The sequence below is a fragment of the Mustela lutreola genome, chromosome 13, assembly GCF_030435805.1.
Source record: "Mustela lutreola isolate mMusLut2 chromosome 13, mMusLut2.pri, whole genome shotgun sequence".
NCBI lineage: Eukaryota > Metazoa > Chordata > Mammalia > Carnivora > Mustelidae > Mustela > Mustela lutreola.
The window spans coordinates 64,687,636-64,710,551 of record NC_081302.1 but is presented as its reverse complement, the minus strand read 5'-3'; the positions used below and the strand labels follow the sequence as shown (position 1 = coordinate 64,710,551).

The following is a 22,916-nucleotide window of genomic DNA, read 5'->3' as shown; positions in this document are numbered from 1 at the left end:
ATTAGAGAATCAATTCCATTTACTATAGCACCAACAACCATATGATACCTGCGAATAAACCTAACCAAAGTAAAGGATCTCTACTCAAGGAACTACAGAACACTCATGAAAGAAATTGAAGAAGACACAAAAGATGGAAAAACATTCCATGTTCATGGATTGGAAGAATAAACATTGTTAAAATATCTATGCTGCCCAGAACAATCTATACCTCCAATGCCAAAATGCCAAAGGTATTTTTCAAAGTACTGGGACAAACAATCCTAAAATTTGTATGGAACCAGAGAAGATCTCGAACCACCAAGGAAATGTTGAAAAAGAAAAATGAAGCTAGGGGCATCACATAGCCTGATTTCAAGCTTTATTACAAAGCTGTGATCACCAACACAGCATGGGACTGGCACAAAAACAGACACATAGAACAACGGAACAGAGTAGAGAGCCCAGATATGGACCCTCAACTCTATGGTCAACTAATCTTCAACAAAGCAGGAAAAAATATCCAGTGGAAAAAAAGACAGTCTCTTAATAAATGGTGCTGGGAAACTTGGACAGCTATGTACAGAAGAATGAAACTTAACCATTGTCTTATACCATACACAAAGATAAACTCTAAATGGATGAAAGACTTCAACACGGGCAGGGATCCATCAAAATCCTAGAGAAGAATACAGGCAGTGTAACCCTCTTTGACATCATCCATAGCAACTTCTTTCAAGACTCATCTCCAAAGTCAAGGGAAACAAAAGCAAAAATGAACTTTTGGGACTTCATCAAGATAAAAGTCTCCTGCACAGCAAAGGAAACCGTCAACAAAACAAAGCAGCCTAGTCTACCTTAATTGTGCTCAAAAACACATTATCCTATAGTTGGACAAAATCATCTGATAGGAAGTCTATTTTGTAGTAAAGTGTTGAATGTCTCATGTAATATATTGAATACTGCACTGAGTAGAAAAAACAAACATGGCTATACAGACACACAAATGTTGTCAGGGTATCAACTGTACACGCTCATGATCACATAGCTGCTGGGAACTGCCGCTGATGAAAATAATTGCACAGGAGATCACTAGCCTGGGAAAAGATCAAAATTCAAACTTCAAAGTGTGAGGTCTACTGAATGCTTATCACTTTCACACTGTTGTAAAGTCAAACATTTTTTATTTTTATTTTTTATCTAAATTCAAGTTAGTTAACATATAGTGTAGTACTGGTTTCAGGAGTAGAATTCAGTGATTCATCACTTTTATTTATTTATTTATTTGTTTGTTTGTTTGTTTGTTTATTTATTTATGATTTTATTTATTTGACAGACGGAGATCACAAGTAGGCAGAGAAACAGGCAGAGAGGGAGGAGGAAACAGGCTCCCTGCTGAGCAGAGAGCCTGATGCAGGGCTCGATCCCAGGATCCTGGGATCATGACCTGAGTTGAAGGCAGAGACTTTAACCCACTGAGCCACCCAGGCACTCCTATTACTTATATTTAACACCCAGTGCCTATCCCCACAAGTGCCTTTCTTTAATGCCCATCACCCATTTATCCCATCCCCTACTCTACATCCCCTCCAGCAACCCTGTTTGTTCTTTGAACTAGAGTCTCTCATAGTTTACCTCCCCCATTTTTTTAAAGATTTTATTTATTTATTTGACAGAGCAAGATCACAAGTAGGCAGAGAGAGAGAAGAGGAAACAGGCTCCCTGCCAAGCAGAGAGTCCAACACAGGACTTGATCCCAGGACCCTGAGATCATGACCTGAGCTGAAAGCAGAGGCTTAACCCACTGAGCCACCCAGGCACCCCTGTTTTTTTTTAATCTTATTTTTCCTCCCTTTCCCCTATGTTCATGCTTTGTTTCTTAAATTCCACACAAAATTGAAATCATATATTCGTCTTTCTCTAACATTTCATTTAGCATAATACACTCTGGTTCCATCCACATTGTTGTAAATGGCAAGATTTCATCATTTTTGATGGCTGAGTAATATTCCATTATATATCTATAGCTCACATCTTCTTTATCCATCATCAGTCCATGGGCAACAGGCAAATCATGGAAAGAGCCCAAAACCCAAAACTTTTTGATTGGAGTCTGTCTGTAATTCAAGATCTGGTCCTTCTGAAATCTTGGAAACTAAGCTAAAGTTCCAGGTTAAGCACAGTCCAAGAGATCTGTTCAAACTAAAATTCTTCTATCTCCTTTTGTGGTGCTTGATAAAAAGACTTCATGATTTTTGAGAAAATATTTTTTGTCTTGGCAATTATTCAAACATTAGCTTATTATTTTGTAGAATGAATACTTATTAAGTTGACATGAGACCATCTCAGAAGCACTAGGCAGGTTCACTGCACTGCTTGTTTTTCAGAATATTTGTGAATATTACACATTTTTTTCTAAAATATTCTAGAGTATGCAATGGTCAATAGAATGAAACATGCCATTGTACTGGAAGAATTAATGTATCACTTTAGTGATATACTTGAACTAGATGACTAAAGGTTTAGGGGTGCATAGAAACCACAATAATTTGTACAACATTTTGAAGTGCATTAAATATTTTTAACATGATTCTTTAACAGCCAGTGTTCTTTTTTTATTTCAACACAAAGCATAATTACTACCCCAAATGCATGATTTTTAATTCACATATTTAAAAGTCATGTGACTTGTACAACTTCCCTATCAAAATTACTAGCCCCCAAATTTATACCTGTTTCTTCAGCTGTATCTTTTGATTTTTTAAAAATTTCTGTAAAGTAGATGTTATAGAATGTAACACCTTCACTGTCTTCATGAAGTGGTGTATAATTGTATGATCCTTGTATGTAAATAGAATGCTTGTTTGTAAACAGGGCTTTTTAAAAAAAATAATAAATATTTTATTTACCTATTTGAGAGAGACAGAGAGAGAGAGAGAGCATGTAAGCATGAGCAGGGGTATGGCCAGAGGGAGAAGGAGGCTCCCTACTGAACATGGAGCACAACACAGGGCTTGATCCCAGGACTCCAAGATCTTGACCTGAGCTGATAGCAGCTGCTTAACCAACAGAACCATCCAGGTGCCCCTAAATACTAGGGCTTTTAATATAGAATTTTAGATAGCAGTAAATACTAAAGTTATCACAAGTAATAAATATGTAAATGTTGTAAGAACTGTACAACAATATTGAAGGAATCTCAGATTTGGGGAATTAAAATGTCAGTCAAAAAAGATGTATTATATGATTCCACTTATGTGAAATTCAAGAAAAAGTAAAACTAATTTTTACTTTTTACTAATTTTAATTTTTACTTTTACTAATAATTACCTCCAGTGTGTTGGGATATTGACTAAGAAAGAGCAAGAAATGTTCTATATATTGATAGGGATGTTGGTTAAATGCATATATAACCTATATATAATTTCATCAAGAGCCACTTAAGATTAGAGCAATTTATAGTATTTGTTATGCCCCAACAAAAGCATAATAATATATGCATGTTTATGTGTAGACTTATATGCAGACATATACATAATTATATCATATTGATATAATAATATAAATTATACTAATATATAGCATATGAAAACTTCTTAAATGATGGCTTTTAACTGGAATTTCATATTAAACATCATTTTATGTTTGAATTAATAATTTATTAGTTATGGTAAAAGAAATTAGATTTAGCCAGCGGGACTCAGTTTAGATGATCTCAATTTTGTTGGCAACATCCAAAGTATCACAGTCAGGAGCCCATGAAATACATGCCTTCTTCTATCAGGCTTGATCAGGGTGTTGACCTTGGCCACATCAATGTCCTAGAGCTTCTTCACATCCTGTTTGATCTCGTGCTTGTTGGCTTTGACTCCACAGTGAACACAAGTGTGTTATTGTTTTCTATTTTCTTCATAGCTGACTCCATAATCAGGGGAAATTGATGATGGCATAGTGGTCAAGTTTGTTTCTCCTTGGGGGGGGTGTTCTTTTTTTTTTTAATTTTTAATTTTATATTTTTATCCCCAGGGGTACAGGTCTGTGAATCGCCAGGTTTACACACTTCACAGCTCTCACCATAGCACATACCCTCCCCAATGTCCATAACCCCACCTTCTGGGGGTGTTCTTTTGAGGATATTTGGGCTGCCTTCAGAGATACAACATCAGAATGTAGGTGATCTGCCGGTTGTTTTTGATGACCGTGGATGACTTTCAAGAAAGCAGCACTTTCTTGATCTTCTAAGCCTTTGACTTGGCTTTGGGCTTAAAAGGGGCAGTGGCTTCCTTGTCTTTGTTGTCATCTTCATGGAAGGGTGAAATAACTTAATCCACAGAATCTAAGGCAGTATGCTTCCACTATAACTTAAAACCTAAGAACATTTATTTTATTTAAAGAATTCTCATCCTTTTCTCTTATGATAAGACTATAAAAATGACCATAATTTATTGCAATTCCTGCCATCAAGGGATGCAGTCTGTTCTACTCCTTGAATCTGGACTGAATTGTAAATTTTCTTTGTACCACAGAATGACATAGAAGCCACATTATACTAGTTTGAACCTGGGCTGTCAAGGCTCTCTGTATTCTTTTGCTTGCTGTTTGTGGTACCTTTGCCACTGCTACCACGTGAACAAGCCTGAACTAGTCTGTTGGAGCATGAGACATCACATGGAGACATCCAACCATCCCATTTATTTATTTATTTATTATTTATTTATTGGTTTGTTTGTTTTTAAGATTTTACTTATTTATTTAAAGTACATGAGTGTGAGTGAGCAGGGAGAGGGGCAAAGGAAGAGGGAAAATAACCTCAAGCAGAATTTGTGCTGAGCGTGTGGAGCCCAACACTGGGCTCAATCTCATGACTCTAAGATCATGACCTGAACCAAAATCAAGAGTTGGATCCTTAAGTAACTGTGCCACCCAGGTACTTCTCCAACCACACCATTTTAGAATAGCCAATCCTCGGATGCCAAGTAGCTACCTGCAGATGTATGCATCAACCGGCTGTGATTAGTCAAATCTGTCCCTGATCAGCAGAACCACCCAGTCAAGCCCAACCTAAATTCAAAAGCCACATTATCATAAACGAAGTAAATGGTTGGTGTTATAAGTCCCTAATTTTTTGGGTGGTCCATTACACAGCAAAAACTAATTGTTCTCAGTCCATTATAATTCTTTACCGGAAAGAGTAAATTTTTGGAACACTGCCATCTCTGGGCCAATATTAAACTTATGAATCCACAGTCTATGTTTACTGAGAATTATGAGCACTTGTTAAATACACTTACCTCAATGGGATTCCTATAGAAAGACTCCTTTCCTGAAGATGGGAATGACATGCCAATGATACGCTCTGTAAGCCAAAATAGTCACTACTATGAATGTCATTATAAAGTGAAACAATATATGAGAACTTAACTTATATACAATTGGACTCCTTTTACATAAAAAAGAACTTTCTGGATTAAGAATGATGGAGAAAAAAGCTACTTCTCAGTATAATCAAGAAAACATATTAAATTATCTGCTATAATGACCGTTAAACTCACACAGTGTTCTTAAGACTCAACTGGCTCCTACCATATGGGACAGATTTGTGTTGACCAGTGGTGAGAATTTATTTCCTAAGTAGATAACAAAAAAAAAAAAAAAAAGAGAAATCTGGGTTCCAGCAATGGTGGGAACTCTCAGGGTGCCTTCCAGAGTTCCTGACTCAGAAAACTGAGATCTCTTATTCTCCAGAGTTTCTGGAATGGAACAGGTCTTTCTGAAATCCTTGTACCCAGAAAAACACTAGAACTCAAATTCCAAACCAAACAAAGGGAGCTAACTGGAAATCCATTCAATTTCCTGGAAGGTAACCAAGCAGCCCTGATTTAAGAGGACAATGCACATTTTCTATTGTCAGAGATAAACTACAAATATGTTGTGCCACCATAGTGGCTCATGTCTTCATGAATAAAGAATGCTTTGAAAGAACATGGCTCAGACAAAGCAAGAACAAGATGAACATATTTACTCACACACCAGAAATATTTGATGTTAATACAAGTAAATCAACAGTTAAACTTTACAAACCGGTAATATAAGTGAGGTCTAGGTCAAATCCATCCTTCCTGTACCGCCGTTTGTTTCCTGAAACCTGAAAGTTGAAAACAATCATTAACTTATGAGATGAAAAATCATCATAAAAATAAAGAATATTATATAGATATCTAAAACTCTTGTCAGTATTCCCTGAAGCAAACATATTCTGAATCATAAACATATTTTTCCTGCTTACCATCTTTCTGGCCAGCTGTTCAAGATGTCTCTTTTGATGAGCCAGATGAAAAACTCTTACAAGAATGACAAGTCGTAGAGGTCGAAAGAAAATTGTCAATCTAACGGTAAAGAGATTCATTTTTGATTTAGAAATAGGATTTTGTCAATATGGATCAAGCCTAGAGCTGTAGTTCTTAACCAGGGGTGATTTTGCACACACATGCCCCAACCAAGCCTCCTAACCACCCCCCTATAGGATACTTGGCCATGTCTGGGGATATTTTTGGTTGTCACACTGTATGAGGGCATGCTACTTGTAGGTAGTGGGTAGAAGCCAGGAATGCTACTAAACACCAATGCACAGGACAGCCCTTATAACAAAAGAACTCTGGTCCAAAGTACCCGTAGTGCAGAGGTTGAGAAACTCTGGGGGAGAGAAATAGTTATATGATAGACTTAGAATTTGTAGATTGAACTTTTGTGATTTAAGATGAACATTTCCCCATCATTTTCACATCAAAACTTTCTTCTGTCAAAAGAAGAAAGAGTTCTGAGTTCCACCATTGCTGGAACCCAGATTTCTCTTTTTTTTGTTCACCTGTGTATTTCCCATCAGTAACGAGGCTCACTACAGCTGCTAACCCATTATCAGGCAGGCAGCAGATCAAGATATTTCCCAAGTGTGCTAGCTGGTGGCTCTCCTACCACCAGAAAAAAACATGATGGCAGAGAACTGGATGGTTTGAATATGTGCTTCTTTAACTTGAGTGTGCATATGATTCAGTAGGTCTGGAGTAGGACCTGAGGTGTTTTTCCTCTTGCATTTCTAGCAAGTTCTTTGGTGATACTGAGGTTGCCAGTCAGAGGACCATACTGGATCTAGTTATTTTAAAACAACTCCAAAAGCCTATGATAGACATCACATTTTATTGGGACATGAATCCTAAGCTGTTGGGCTACAGAAAGGATCAAGATGTTGGGACTAATGAGTGAGCCACCCAACATCTATATCTCAATATACATGTTCCTTTTCTTCATTGCTACTGTAGCAAGAGGAAAAGCAGGGGAGAGGAGGACATTTTCAGTCTCTCATACACATTTTAGTTCCCTGATACCTAAACAGTTCTAATGTTGCCTCAGCTTTCTTCATTTCAGCTATACTGCAAAATTCCACTACCATGATTTTGCCTATGTCACCTTGATTTCTGTTCCATTTGTTCTTTCTGAGAGAAATCTTGGGAGTCACCCAAATTTTGGATATGTTCAAACTAGTGCTCTCTTGGTTACAGGAAAAACCCAGGGATTTCATGTGTAAGGAACTTGTAATTGAAGCTCAATGGGAATTCAGTGGGAATTTCTTTTTTAAATTTAAATTCAACTAGCCAAGAGATAATACATCATTAGTTTTTGATGCAATGTTCAAGGATTCATTAGTTGCCTAAAATACCCAGTGCTCATCACATCACATGCCCTCCTTAATGCCCATCGGGAGTATCACAATGCCTGGCTTCAAGCTGTATTACAAAGTTGTGATCATCAAGACAGCATGGTACTAACACAAAAATAGACACATAGATCAATGGAATAGAAAGCCCAAAAATGGACCCTTAAGGGCACCTGGGTGGCTCAGTGGGTTAAGCCACTGCCTTCGGCTCAGGTCATGATCTCAGGGTCCTGGGACCGAGTCCCGCATCTGGCTCTCTGCTCAGCAGGGAGCCTGCTTCCCCCTCTCTCTCTCTGCCTGCCACTCTGTCTACTTGTGATCTTTGTCTGTCAAATAAATAAATAAAATCTTTTTTTTTTTTATGGACCCTTAACTCTAGGATCAACCAATTTTTGAAAAAGCAGGGAAGAATCTCCAATGGGAAAAAAACATCTTTTCAATAAATGGTACAAGGAAAGTTGGACAGCCACATGCAGAATGAAACTGGATCATTTCCTTACACCATACACAAAGATAAACTCAAAATGGATGAAAGACCTAAATGTGAGATAGGAATCCATCAAAATCCTAGAGGAGAACAAAGGCAATAACCTCTTAAACCTCAGTGGGAATTTCAAAATGTAGAGAAGCTCAAGTGAGTACAAGAGGCAAAGTCCCAACTTTCTTCTTTGGAGGCTCCATGTTCTTTATTCAGCTAAAGGTACTTAATCTGTATACCCTTCACTCTTCCCTAAATACAACCATCTTTTAGTTTCTAAGTATGTGGAAATTTGTCTAAATATTCATTTTTGGTAGCTTATTTGGTTCAGGATCAGCACATTCAGACTTCAAAAGATTATACAAAAGGAAAAATACAGAAAAAAAACCCCGCCCCCCAAAAAGAAAAGAAATTAAGCTTTAAGAGAAATAAACATAAATATCTTACCCGGGGGTAGTTTGAAGAGACTTAAAGTCAAAAAACATATAAATAATATCAATCAATAGAGTCATTACAATAATGACAGCATCCAAAAAGTTAAGTGCATCAGAAAAATAGTATTTTATCCTGTAGTATAAAACAGAAAATATTAATGTGTGCTGTCCCAAAGAAATAAAGATATTTTAAAAACAAATTATTTGTCTTATTCCATTAACAATTCTAGTTTAATGGATTCTTTAAAATGCATACTAGACTAGATTAAGGAGGAAAACATCCAAATTGTATCTTATTTTATAAATACAAGTGACAAAAGCATTAATATGGTAACTTAAGTATGGTAAGAGATAGAACCAAACCATTGAATAAGAGGCAAGCAATGCCTTCACACATTGGGTGAGAAAGGTGGGCTGTTTGGCAATACTACTGAGCAACAGAAGCTAAATGTGTCACAGTCTTAGAGCAAGTGGGCTGTGAGGATTGTGCAGTCCAGTAATTTGGTTTGCAAACTCTGGCTTTGTGCCTACAGTAGAATCCCTGTAGGCTGGGATTTCCCCTGTAAAAGTTGAACTTCTAACCACTTTGCCTTTTTCCCCAACACTGGCTCCTTTAGCCAGGAGCACTGGTGCTCCAAGGAACTCTTCTTTGAATTCAGGGGTAGCTCCTCTAAGGCTCTGAATAACCCAGGGGTAAAAACTGTCCTTGGTTCTGAAGTAGGAGGATAGAAGTTCAGCAGAAGAGGAGACAAGTAGCCTTCTGAAATGCTCTACATGAAATGAGACTGGAGAATTAGTCCCTGACTCTCACTGTTGACATCTTCCAGGGCTAGGCCCGCTTTGTTCACCTTTTCATAAATCCAGCAAGCAAAGAAAATCAGCTGCTGCCTGACCACCAAGCTTTACTGATGGGATGAGCATGCCACAGATCTCTTAATGTACTTCAACATAAATATTCTTTCAACCCGAGGTAGGTGATTGTCCATGACCTATTATCTAGTATTGATACACTGTCAGATTTTATTTAGATTAAACTCTTGTTGAGATTTATATTCATAGCTCACACACATTTTCCTCTTAATAATGTGCACACAGAGACACAATAGTTGCCTGGACCCACTTTGCAATCTCTTTAATCTTTACTTGTTGAAGGATCTACAACATATTGTTGGAAACTAGAGTGCCAGCTGCAACAATAATATTAAAGCCCAATCCAGGAGAAATTAGAATTTGGATTGTTTTCTTGTTGACCATTCCTCCAAGGGGAATAGTTTTTCTTTTCTTTTTACATTCCTTTTTCTTAGTTATTGATCTAGTGTTCCATGATTCATTATTTGCGTATAACATCCAGTGTTTATTGCAATATATGCCCTCCTTAATACCCATCATCAGACTAAAACAACCCTAACCTCCTCCCTCTGAAACCCTCAGTTTGTTTCCCAGAGTCCATAGTCTTTCATTGCTCATCTCCTGCTCTGATTCCACCCCCTTCATTTTTCCTTCCTTCTCCTAATGTCCTCCATGCTATTCCTTATGTTCCACATATAAGGAAAACTATATCATAATTGTCTTTCTCTGCTCGACTTATTTCACTTAGCATAATCCCTTCCAGTTCCATCCATGTCAATCCATGTATACAATGGAATATTACTCGGCCATAAGAAAGGATTAATACCCATCATTTGCATGAGGAGAAATACTTTGATAAAGAGGGACACATTTGTTGGGTTGCCTTGGTAATTATTTTGGGATGTTGCTCATAGCAGTACAAAATAGCTTCACATGCTTTTAAACAATTGATCAAACTTACCCTTCTACATATGCTCGAAGAAGAACATCCATCAAAAAAAATAAAGCAATAGCTAAAGAAATTGAATGATATTCCAAAGGAATATATGTTGTGCTATTAGCGACAATCAGGTCTGTAATGATGAGAGACAGATCCACAAAGACGAGCATAATTCCAAATATTCTACAACAGAGAAACAGAATAAAGATAAAGTGTTTTTTACTCTTAAACTTAGACTACATTTAGGCCAATGATATATACCAAAATGTCACTTGAAATTAAATTGTCTACTGGTACAGAATACTGTGTTGCCTTAGAATCTCAAAACAATTACTAAGTTTTTACCCAATGGAAGCAATTGTTAGAGAATTAAAATTCCCATACCAACATTTCATGTTATCATGCCCTTTTACAAAGGACACATCAGATTAATGCTTCAAGATAGCACAGGCAACCTGAATTAAAATTACATGTCTCAACATGTAAAGTCAGCTTAAATGCGAAATTTTTTTAAGGGGCTTCTACCAATATCTCATAATAGATAGAACCTCATTTGTATTGCTAACTTTCACAAATTTAGCAATAAAAACCAAGTGAGAGCATGACTAACATGCCCTTAAAAGTCCACTTTGACTAGTAAGAAATTTTATCAGTGAGATTATATATTAATAGATGCTTCTAGCACAGTGCTGGGCACATGGGAAGGAATTCAGTTCCATAAATACATACATGATTGAACTCTAAAGTACTTCCTAAATCTTGCTTTCATATATTCTAAACACATTCTTCATAAGCTGATTACACTACTTGTATAATCTATGAAGATAAATTTATTAATCCTCAAAATACTTTTTTATAATTCCAATGCAAATTAAAATATTATAAATTTTTAATAATTTTTGTACTATATGGTGACTAACTGAACATAATAAATATTAAAAATAAATTTTAATTTTAATTTTAAATACATTTAAAAGAAAGCAAGTATTTTGCGTGACTCTATATAGTGGACGGAAATCTTACATTCACATAGAGAAGTCCAAGTAGAATGTTTCCAGAATTAGGAGTACTTCTAGACAAATAAAGTGTTTAATACAAACACTTGGATTTTAAAAAGCATCCTTCATTAATTTATTTTTACAGGTAGAAAAAATATACTAATATGTTATTATCAGGCTTAGATACTATTTCTTTGCAATTCTTAATGTTCAGCTTAAACTAAAATTTCAAGACAAATTACATTAAATGAGGCACAAGGACTTTTTAGCAACATATTGACAGTGAAAATGTGCCCCCCTGAGGTACTTTATTATTAAAAATATTTAATGCTAAGTCAAGCAGAGAGAGTCAATTATCCTATGGTTTCACTTATTTGTGGAGCATAACAAATAACATGGAGGACATGGGGAGATGGAGAGGAGAAGGGAGTTGAGGGAAATTGGAAGGGGTGGTGAACCATGAGAGACTATGGACTCTGAAAAAACAACCTGAGGGTTTTGAAGGGGCAGGGGGTGGGAGGTTGGGGGAGCCAGGTGGCAGGTATTAAGGAGGGCACGTATTGCATGGAGCACTGGGTGTGATGAAAAACAATGAATATTGTTATGCTGAAAAGAAATTAAAAAACAAATTTAACGATATGTGTAATTATCTCCTTTTTAGGGTTTCACATACCTGAACATGAGTGATGATACCAGTGAGTACAAAATTCTACTAATAATGCTGCTGCAAAAAGAAGTAGAAATTAAATTCCAGAGTTTCAAGTTTATCACAGATTTCTTCTAATATAGAATATAAATTTAGCCAATAACAAAGGACAATATAGTTTGAAAGTTCTTCCAAAGTTTCACAACAAAATGTTCTTTACCAAGATTTTCAATGTTCTGCTTCAGGATTTTAAAACTTTCATATGTAGAATAAATGCAAATAAAACTCAAAACTATGTTTAGTAATATTTCCATTGCCTGTAAAGCCCCAGTCCCAAGTTTATGGTATTATTAAATTTGGGTTCATTAACTAAAGCAAGATAACATGGAGACAGAAAGGCAGGGTAGAAGAGATCAATGTTCCATCTCTCCCATTAATGAACTGTGGGATCCTGTGCAAATCGTCAAACCTTGGCCAAACCTGTTTCCATAGCAGTAAAACAAAGCCCTTCAGTAAATGATACTCTTGTCTTATAACATTCATCTCTTGAAAAAAAGACACACGGGAACACAACACTTAATCATTAATGAGAAACACATTGGAGTGGCAAGTGCTCTTTGGAGATACAGAATTTTAGTAAGATACATTTCTTTTTTCTTTTTTCTTTTTTTTAAACAATTTTTTAATTTAAATGACAGAGAGAGGGAGATCACAAGTAGGCAGAGAGGCAGGCAGAGAGAGGGGGAAGCAGTTTCCCTGCTGAGCAGAGAGCCTGATGCGGGGCTCGATCCCAGGACCCTGAGATCATGACCTGAGCTGAAGGCAGAGGCTTAACCCACTGATCCACTCAGGTGCCCCTGTAAGATACATTTCAAAGGAGAAACACCCTAGAGACTGGGCTCCTTCCATTAACAGGAGGAGGAGAAGTCTGTTTGATGGAGCCTCCAGCTATGCCTGGAGACAAGGTGAGCAAGTTATTGCCCTGCTGAAGTCTACAACACAGGACCCAAATTTCACCCCAAGTAGTATTAATGTGAAAGCAGTTCTTACAGCCTGCACCCAAGATTAGACTGGCCAATGGAGTGAACAGATGAATAGAACTGGGTCCTGCTAAAATTCAGTACTGATGAATGCTATTAGGCTAATCTGAGATATAAGAGCTCCCCACTGCCTGAAAATTCTCCCTCCCCCCACTGCGGTCACCACCTCTGCCCAGGCTTAGGAAACTGAAGCTAATGTGGACACAAAACTGATTGGCCAAAAGAGGGTAATTGCCCTGAGGCTGCCATTTTCTTAAAACACACCCTTCTGATCACACACTGAATGGATCTCTGGGTAGTGAGGAAATGTTACAATATTTCAGAATTTACTTGACAAAGTGACAATACAGAACCCATGCCTGACAGAATCACAAGGCATGAAAGGGAGGCTTTAATTCCCCTATTTTTTTCTGGGAAGGTGATGGAGTAAGAGGATCCTAAGTTTCCCTTGGACATTCCACTATAGTAGCCGTGTCAGTGTAACTAACCCAGTAAATGACCTAAAGACTGACAGAAGAGACCTTCCACAGGTCATCAGAGAAAGGAGGCCACACTGAAAAGTGGAGGTGGGGTGGAGATACAGTGGGAAACAAGACTCCTGCTAAGACTAACTGCAAATAAGAGGGACCCCACAAACATGGAAAAGAGAGAGAAGGAGACTCCAGAGAAGTTACCCCAGACTTGGGGGACATGCAATGAGAATACAAGCCCCATAACATTTGGCTTTGAAAGCCAGTAGGGTTTAACTTTGTGAGTTTGTGCAACCAGCAGGACTTAATTCAGGGTACTTTAAAAATCAGTGGGCTTAGTTCTAAGAGAGCCAGAGGGCAATAGGAAACTGAGTCCCTGCCCTTAAGGAGCAAGAAAAACAAGCAATCCCACTGAGATAAGCATAGAAGCAGCAGTTTGAAAAGTATCTGGGGTATAGTGAAGGAGATTTATTTATTAATCTCAGAGTATGTGCTGGAGAGCAGTGATCTTTAGACTTCCCCAAGAACAAAAGAGCTGGTGGGACCATTTGCCCCCTCCCTAGCCTAGATAGCCTGGCACTTATAGGAACCAGTGAAAATACTTTAAAGGTACCCTGCCAACAGCATGTCCCCTGCCCTTGTATTCTCCTGTGGATCTGCCACATCCAACATGCCCAACTTAGAGGGGCTGCCTTCAAAATGACACCTGCCCTAAGGATGGAAGGTAAAGGGAAGATAACTACACACACTAGTTCTACTGTAGTCCCAACAGCTGAACCTTATAATTGGCAGTGCAGGGTGCCCTGTCAATCAATGCGTGTGCCACCCAAACAGATAGATGGGGGCAGGTATCTGGTCAGATTGCCAGACCCATCTGTCAACAAGAACCTGCCAGGGGGCAGCACAGGGAGATAAACCAACAGTTTGGGGTCACTGTAGTTCTGGTAGATGGGTTGGAGGCTGGTATCTCGTTAGTCTGCAGGTCTCACCTACCAACCAAAGCCTCTCAGCAGCACAGGGAGAGTGCCCTGAGTTCAGTGTGACTGTAGCCCCAGCAAATGAGTTAAGGGCAGGCATCTTGTCTGACTGCTGATACCACCCAACTGCAAGTCCACAGCAGTCCCAGACTGGCTCCTTGACAGCAGAGTGACCTAAGCCAGCCTACAACAGGCAAATTGTAGCCAACAGGCCATTGTAGCCAACTGGACTGAAGGAAAGTGAGGCTTAGCCTACAGCAGTAGAGTACATGGAATCCACATAGGAGAAACCCCTGAAGCACCTGTTTCTGGTAAACAGGCACCACAGAACCTCTTCTTCATAAGGTTCCTACTTTCAAAGTCAGGAGACATAACTGACTTTCCTAATACATAGAAACAAACACAGGAAGTTACTTAAAGTGAGGAAACAGAAAAATGTGTCCTAAATGAAAGGACAGGAAAAAACAAGAGCTAAAGAGCTAAAATGAGACAGAAATAAGCAATATGCTTGATTTAAAAGAAAAAAAACCTCAAATTAATGGTCATAAAAATAATTTCTGGACTTAAAAAAAGAGTGGGGGACCTCAAGGAGACCTTCAAAAAAGAGCTATAAAATATAAGAAAGAACCAACCAGAGGTAAAGAACTCAATAACCAAAATTAAAAATATGCTAGAGGGAATAAATAGAGTAGAGGAGGCAGAAGAAGCAATCAGCAGGATGGAACATAGAGTAACAGAAAGCAATCAAGCTAAACAACAACACAAAACAATAAAAATATGAAGAGGATAGGAACTCAGCAAAATCATCAAACATAATAACTTAACATTCACATTATAGAAATCCCAAAAGGAGAAGAGAAAGAAAAGGGGGCAAAATTTCAAGAAATAGCAGATGAAAACTTCCCAAATTTGGGGATGGAAACAGACATCTAGATCCAGGAGACACAGAGAGCCCCCAATAAAGTCAATACATAGAGGTCCACATCAAGATACATAACTATTAAAAAGGTAGAAGGTAGTGGTAAAGAGATTTTATCTTAAAGCAGCAAGTGAAAAATAAAGCAGTTACATAAAAGGGAAACCCCATAAGTCTATCAGCTGATTTTTCAGCTGAAACTCTGAGGCCAGAAGTGGCATAATATATTCAAAGTGCTGAGAAGAAAAAAACCTGCCCTTAAGAGCACTCTACTCAGCAAGGCTCTCTTTCAGGATAGAAGGAGAAATGAATAGTTCTTCAAAAAAAAAGTGAAAGGAGTTCATTGCTACTATACCAGTCTTACAAGAAACATTAAAGGAAATTCTTTTTGTGGAAAGAAAAGGCCATTATCAAGAATTAGAAAATCATGAAAGGAAAATATTTCACATATAATTACAAACGTAATAAGTAGTAAATTAGTTATAAAGCCAGTATAGAGGTAAAGCAAAAAGCAGTAAAATCAATTGCACCTATAAAAATCAGTCAAGGGATTCATAAAATAAAAGGATATAAAGTCTGACATCACATACATAACATGTGGTGGAAGGTGTAAAAATATAGTGCTTTTAGAAAGGGTTCAAATTTAAGCTACCATCAATTTAATATAGACTGCTATATGCAAAAGATGTTAGACATGAACCTAATGATAACCACAAATCAAAAACCTGTAATTATGCAAAAAAAATAAAGAGAAAGGAATCCAAGCATATCACTTTATGAACCATTAAGCCATAATTGAAGAAAGCAAGAGAAGAACTACAAAAATAACTACAAAGCAAGTAACAAAGGGGCACCTGGGTGTTTCAGTCAGTTAAGCATCTGCCTTCTGTTCGGGTTATGATCTCAGGGTCCTGAGATCAAGCCCCACATCTGGCTCTCTGCTCAGATGGGAGTCTGCTTATCCCTCTCCCCTGGCACTGCTCATGCTCTCTCTCACTTCCTCTCTCTCTCTCTCTCTCTCCCAAATAAATAAAATCTAAAAAGAATAAAAAATAAAACAAGTAACAAAATGGCAGTAAGTACATACCTATTTATAATTACTTAGAAGGCAAACGGACTACCTGCTCTAATAAAAAGACACAGGGTGACTGAATGGATAAGCACAAGACCTATCTGTAAATGGTGCCTACAAGCGACTCATTTCAGATCTAAAGACATGTAGATTAAAAGTGAGAGGATGGAAAAACATTTACTATGCAAATGGAAGCAAAAGTCCAGGATAGCAATACTTAGATCAGAAAAACAGATTTTAAACAAAGACTGTAACAAGAGACAGAGACATAAACATAAAGGGAACAAAACAACAAGAAGGCATAATTGTATGCATCCAAATATAACCAATTAGGTGCTCAACCTAGGAGCACCTAAATCCATAAAGCAACTATTAACAGACATAAAGTAAGAAATTGAGAGTAATAACATAATAGTAGGGGACTTTAACATCCCACTTACATCAATGGATAGATCATCCAGACAGAAAATTAACAAGGTAACAGTAGTTTTAAATCACACATTGGACTAGAGGGACCTAACACATAGATCCAGAACATTCCATCCTAGAACAGCAGCATACATATTATTTTTGGAACATTTGCCAGAATAGATCACATGTTAGGCCAGAAATCAAATCTCAAAGGATTCAAAAGGATTGAAATCATATCATGCATCTTTTCCAACCACATAGTACAAAACCAGAAATCAATCACAAGAAAAAAATTTCTTTTAATTTTTTAATTTAAAACCCCAATGTTTATAGCAGCAATGGCCATGGACGCCAAACTGTGGAAAGAACCAAGATGCCCTTCAATGGACGAATGGATACGGAAGATGTGGTCCATATACACTATGGAGTATTATGCCTCCATCAGAAAGGATGAATACCCAACTTTTGTAGCAACATGGATGGGACTGGAAGAGATTATGCTGAGTGAAATAAGTCAAGCAGAGAGAGTCAATTATCATATGGTTTCACTTATTTGTGGAGCATAACAAATAGCATGGAGGACATGGGGAGTTAGAGAGGAGAAGGGAGTTGGGGTAAATTGGAAGAGGAGGTGAACCATGAGAGACTATGAACTCTGAAAAACAATCTGAGGGGTCTGAAGTGGCAGGGTGGTGGGAGGTTGGGGTACCAGGTGGTGGGTATTATAGAGGGCACGGATTGCATGGAGCACTGGGTGTGGTGAAAAAATAATGAATACTGTTTTTCTGAAAATAAATAAATTGAAAAAAATTTTAAAAAAGTAAATTAAAAATTAAAAAAAATTTAATCAAATTTTAAAATTTAAAACTAAATAACTTGCTACTAAACAATGAATGAGTCAACCAAGAAATCAAAGAGGAATTAAAAAATACATGAAGACAAATGAAAATGAAACACAATGGTCCAAAATCTTTGGGATGCATCAAAAGCTGTTCTAAGATGAAAGATTATATCAATACAGGCCTACCTCAATTAGCAAGAAATACCTCAGATAAACAACCTAACCTTACACCTAAAGGAGCTGGAAAAAGGACAAAACCAAAGCCAGCAGAAGGAAGGAAACAATAAAGGTTAGAGTAGAAATAAGTGAAATGGAGACTTAAAAACAATAGAACAGATTAATGAAACCAGGAGCTTGTTCTTTGAAAGGATCAAGAAGATTGATGAGCCTTTAGCCAAACTCAAAAAGAAAGAGCAAGAGTGAGAGTGAAAGAGGACATGGCAGTGAGTACACACAAATAAATACATTCAGAAATGAAGGAGGGGAGATACAGCTCCACAAAATTACAAATGATTATAAGAAAATCTCATGAAAAACTATATGTGAACAAATTGGACAATGTAGAAGAAATGGATAAATCCTAGAAATAGAACCTCCCAAAACTGAATCAGGAAGACATAGAAAATTTGAACAGGCCAATTACTAGCATGAAATTGATTAAGTCATTGAAAATACTCCTGATAAAACTCCAGGACCAGGTGGATTCACAGATGAATTCCATTAAACATTTAAAGAACAGTTAATAACTATTCTTCCCAAGTTATTCCAAAAATAGAAGAGGAAGAAAAGCTTCCAAATTCCTTGTATGAGGCCACCATTACCCTGATACCAAAACCAGATAGACACTACAAAAAAGAATTACTGGCCAATATCACTGAAGACCATAGATCCAAAATCCTCAATATGCTAACAGACCAAATCCAACAATACATTAAAAAGAACTTGCCATCAAAACCAAGCAGGCTTTATTTCAAGGATGCAAGAGTGATTCAATATTTCAAGTCAATCAGTGTGATACAACACATCAACCAGAGAAAGGATGATACATATATGATCATTTCAATCAATGCAGAAAAGACACTCAACAAATATAGCATCCATTCATGATAAAAACTCAACAAAACAGGTTTAGATGAAATATCCCTCCATATAATAAAGGCCATATATGCAAACCCACAACTAATACTATATTTAATGGTGAAAGACTGGGAGAATTCCCCCTGTCAGGAACAAGAAAAGGATGTCTATTCTCACCACTTTTATTCACCATAGTGCTCAAAGTCCTAGCCATAGCAATCAGACAAGAAAAAGAAATAAAAGCCATCTAAATTGGTAAGGAGAAAGTTAGTCTCTATATGCAGGTAATCCAATATTATATATAGAAAGCCTTAAAGACTATACCAAAAACTCCTAGAACTGATAAATGAAGTCATTAAAGCCCCAGAATACCAAATTAACATATAGAAATTTGTTGCATGTCTAAGCACTAATAAAGTAGCAGGAAAGTTAAGAAAACAATCCCATTTACAACTGCACCAAAAGGAGTAAAATACCTAGGAATAAGCTTAACCAAGGAGAAGGAAGAATATACTCTGAAAACTTTCAAACATTGATTAAAGTAGTTGAAGATGACACAAACAAAGGGAAAGATATTCCATGCTTGTGGTTTGGGAAAACAAATATTATTAAAATAGACATACTACCCAAAGCAATCTATACATTTAATGCAATCCCTATCAAAATATCAAAAGCATTTTTCATAAAACTAGAACAAAGAATCCTAAACTGTTGTATGGAACCACAAGAGAACTCAAATGACTTAAGCAATCTTGCAAAGAACAGCAAAGTGGAACATATTACAATCCCGGATTTCAAGATATACTACAAAGTTATAGTAATCACAACAGTATAGTACTGGCACAAAAACAGAGATATAGACAAAAGGAACATATTAGAGAGCCCAGAAATAAACCCAGGCTTTTGTGGCCAACTAATCTACAGCAAAGGAGACTAGAATATACAATGGGGAAAAAGTTTGTCTCTTTAACAAATGATGTTGGGAAAACTGGACAGCTACATGAAAAGGAGGGAAACTGGGTCACTTTCTTACACCATACACACAAATAAACTTGCAGTAGATTAACGACGTAAATGTGAGACCTCACCCATAAAAGCTATAGAAGAAAACATAGGCAGTAATTTCTTTGCCCTCAACCATAGCAACATTTTCCAGGATATATCTCCTAAGGTAAGGGAAACAAAAGCAAAATTAAATTATTGGGACGATAACAGAATAAAAAGCTTTTGCAAAATGAAGGAAGCAAACAAACAAAAAGACAATCTGCTAACTGTGAGAGGTTATTTGCAAATGACATATCTGTTAAAGGATTATCCAAAATATGTAAAAACAAATACAACTCAACATTAAAAACCAAAAAAAAAAAAAAATCCAATTTAAAAATGAGCAGATGAACAGACATTTCTCCAAAAAAGACCTACAGATGGCCAACAGACACATGAAAATATCAACATCAGACATTATTAGGGAAATGTAAATCAAAACTACAATGGGATATCTTCTCACATCTGTCAGAATTGCTAAAATCAACAACACAAGAAATGACAGTTGTTAGCGAGGGTGGGGAGAAAAAGGAACCCTGAACACGATCGGTGACAATACCAACTGGTACAGTCACTGTGGAAAACAGAAGGAAGTTCTTCAAAAAATTAAAAATAGAATTACCATATGAACCAGTAATTTCACAACTGGGTATTTGAAAAACATGAATTCCAATGATATATGCATTGCTATGTTCATTAAAGCATTATTCACAGTAGTCAATTTATGAAAGCAGCCCAAGTGTTCATTGAAAAATGGATGGCTAAAGAAGAGGTGGTATATATACATACAATGGAATATTATTCAGACATAAAAAATGAAATTTTGCCATTTGCAACAACATATACAGATCTAGAGAATATAATGTTGAGTAAAATAAGTCAGAGAAAGACAAATACTGTATGAGATCATTCATTTGTGGATGTTAAGAAGCAAAACAAACAGATAAGGAAATAAAAAGACAAAAATCAGACTCTTAGATATAGAGAACTAATTGACGGTTACCATAGGAGAAGTAGGTGGGCATAGGTAAAATAGGTGAAGAGGATTAAAGAGTACATTTAAAATAATAAGCTCTGAGTAAAGTATAAAATTGCTGAATCACTGTATTGTACACCTGAAACTATTAAACACTGCACGTTAATTATACTAGAATTTTTTAAAAGAAGTTGTTCCTGTAGCAGTTATTGATAAGATACAAGGATATCCACATCTCACCACACCATAGCAGCTGCAAACTTTCCTAGGTTCCTTAAGCTCTTGGTATCCATTTATCCTTTGCATGGCTCAAGAGCTTCAGCACCTTTATAGATTTGTAAGAACAGAAGCCCATTGGGATTGGTCTTCAAAGGAAAGAGAAGCATTTGAAGAAGCCAAGGTGGCTGTTACACAGATCCAAGACTTAAGCGTTCATGTACAGGGGCAGCCACTTGACTGGATGGAGTCAGTTACCCAGAAGGGTTTCGATGGAATTTATGGCAATGGCAAGGGCACAAATGCATACTGTAAGGCTTCTGGTCACTGTTATGGAAAGGAACTGAAGCATGATAATGCATCTTAGAACAACTGTGGGCTAATTACCATGCCTTACGGCAAGTAGAAGACATGGCTAACAGGATCCCAGTGACCATTTGCACTCAGCATCCTATAGCAGCATGGCTAAAGGATACATTCCAAGAGCCCAAGTCAGATATTGCCCAAATCCAGACTGCAGCTAAATGGCATGCCTACTTGCAACAACACAGTACCTTGACAAATAGCCCGCTTAGTGTGGAGCCACACTCCATTCTTGGCCTGTTGACTCATGTCACCTCTGAAGGAAAGCCATTAACTGAGGTTGCAAAGCCACCACAGTTGCCATTCTTTACAGTTACCAATCCCTGATCATGCCTGTAGAGTCAGCAAGGGTCAGCAAGGTGTGACCTCTGCACCTGGACAGCTACTGCCATCTAACCCTCAACTGAAACTATCTAATGGACTCTGCTGCCAGACATAGAAGTCAATGGGCTGAACTGCAAACAATATAAGCGCTTCATGAGCCCAATTCCATTGTTCTATGCACAGAATCTGGGAAATCTATAAGGGACCAACCATATGATTTCTTCAATGGAAGGCACAGGACTAGATGGTAACAGGGCACACATGCTGGGGAATCAACATGTGGAACTCCAGTGCATACAAGGTATGAACACTACTGTTTACCACGTAGATGCACACACTGCACACACCCCACCTGGTAATCAACAGAACGATGAGTTGGGCCACATCTGCCTCCTAGAAGACTTGCCAAAAGAAGACAATGCCTCCTAGCTATACAACATGGGAAATTGAGGACAACAGACCTTGTGGGCAGTTGTTAAGAACTGGGACTTACCACTGCATTACCAAGACACTGTAACCATCTACCGACAAAGCCCAACCTGTGCCCAGGAACAACCATGACCTTTGTCAAGAGACACATACAGGTAGTGGGGAAGAAAACAGAGCACTCCATTCAGAGATAGCAGATTGACTGGTCCCCTGCCACTCTCTGATGGCTGACATTATGCTTTGACATGCATGACACTTATTCAGGACTCCTGCAAGCCAACCCCACCAAGTATGCCACACAGAAGGCCACCATCTGTGGCCTGGAACAGCTGTGTGTTACATACAGGGTGCCCACTGATACTGACAGCAACCAAGGCTCCCATTTCACAGGACATAAAGTGCAAAGGGGGCCAAAGCTCAAGATGTCCATTGGCATCTTCATCTACCATGTAATCCCAGTACAGCTCAGTTGGCCTTTTGGAAACACCACCTGTCAACAGTTATACAGACATTAAATAAATATATACATTCCAATAGTGCCTATACTCTACTTGCTCAAGGACCCCTGATGTCACCCTTAGAATACAAGTAGACAGCATGCAGGAAGATGCTCTTTGCTGCATGTAGGGACACAAGATAACCCTTTACTGCCCTTGCCACAAGATCTATCTATAGCAGAACATGTAACTATGTAGCGCTGGAAATGACAAACAAGTGTACAGTGT

The 22,916-nt window shown here is 37.6% G+C and overlaps 1 protein-coding gene across 1 annotated transcript in view; it reads right to left on the bottom strand.

Annotated features, from left to right (window-relative positions):
• Nucleotides 1-22,916, bottom strand: part of LOC131814141 (phosphatidylinositol 3,4,5-trisphosphate 3-phosphatase TPTE2-like) — a 118,265-nt gene that overhangs the window by 40,736 nt on the left and 54,613 nt on the right. Inside the window, exons 16-21 of the mRNA XM_059144870.1 lie at nt 12,063-12,113; nt 10,413-10,574; nt 8,616-8,735; nt 6,266-6,365; nt 6,061-6,124; nt 5,271-5,335 (exon numbers count right to left, since the gene is read on the bottom strand). Of these exons, the coding sequence (XP_059000853.1) occupies nt 5,271-5,335; nt 6,061-6,124; nt 6,266-6,365; nt 8,616-8,735; nt 10,413-10,574; nt 12,063-12,113 (562 nt within the window). The remainder of the gene's footprint in view (nt 1-5,270; nt 5,336-6,060; nt 6,125-6,265; nt 6,366-8,615; nt 8,736-10,412; nt 10,575-12,062; nt 12,114-22,916) is intronic.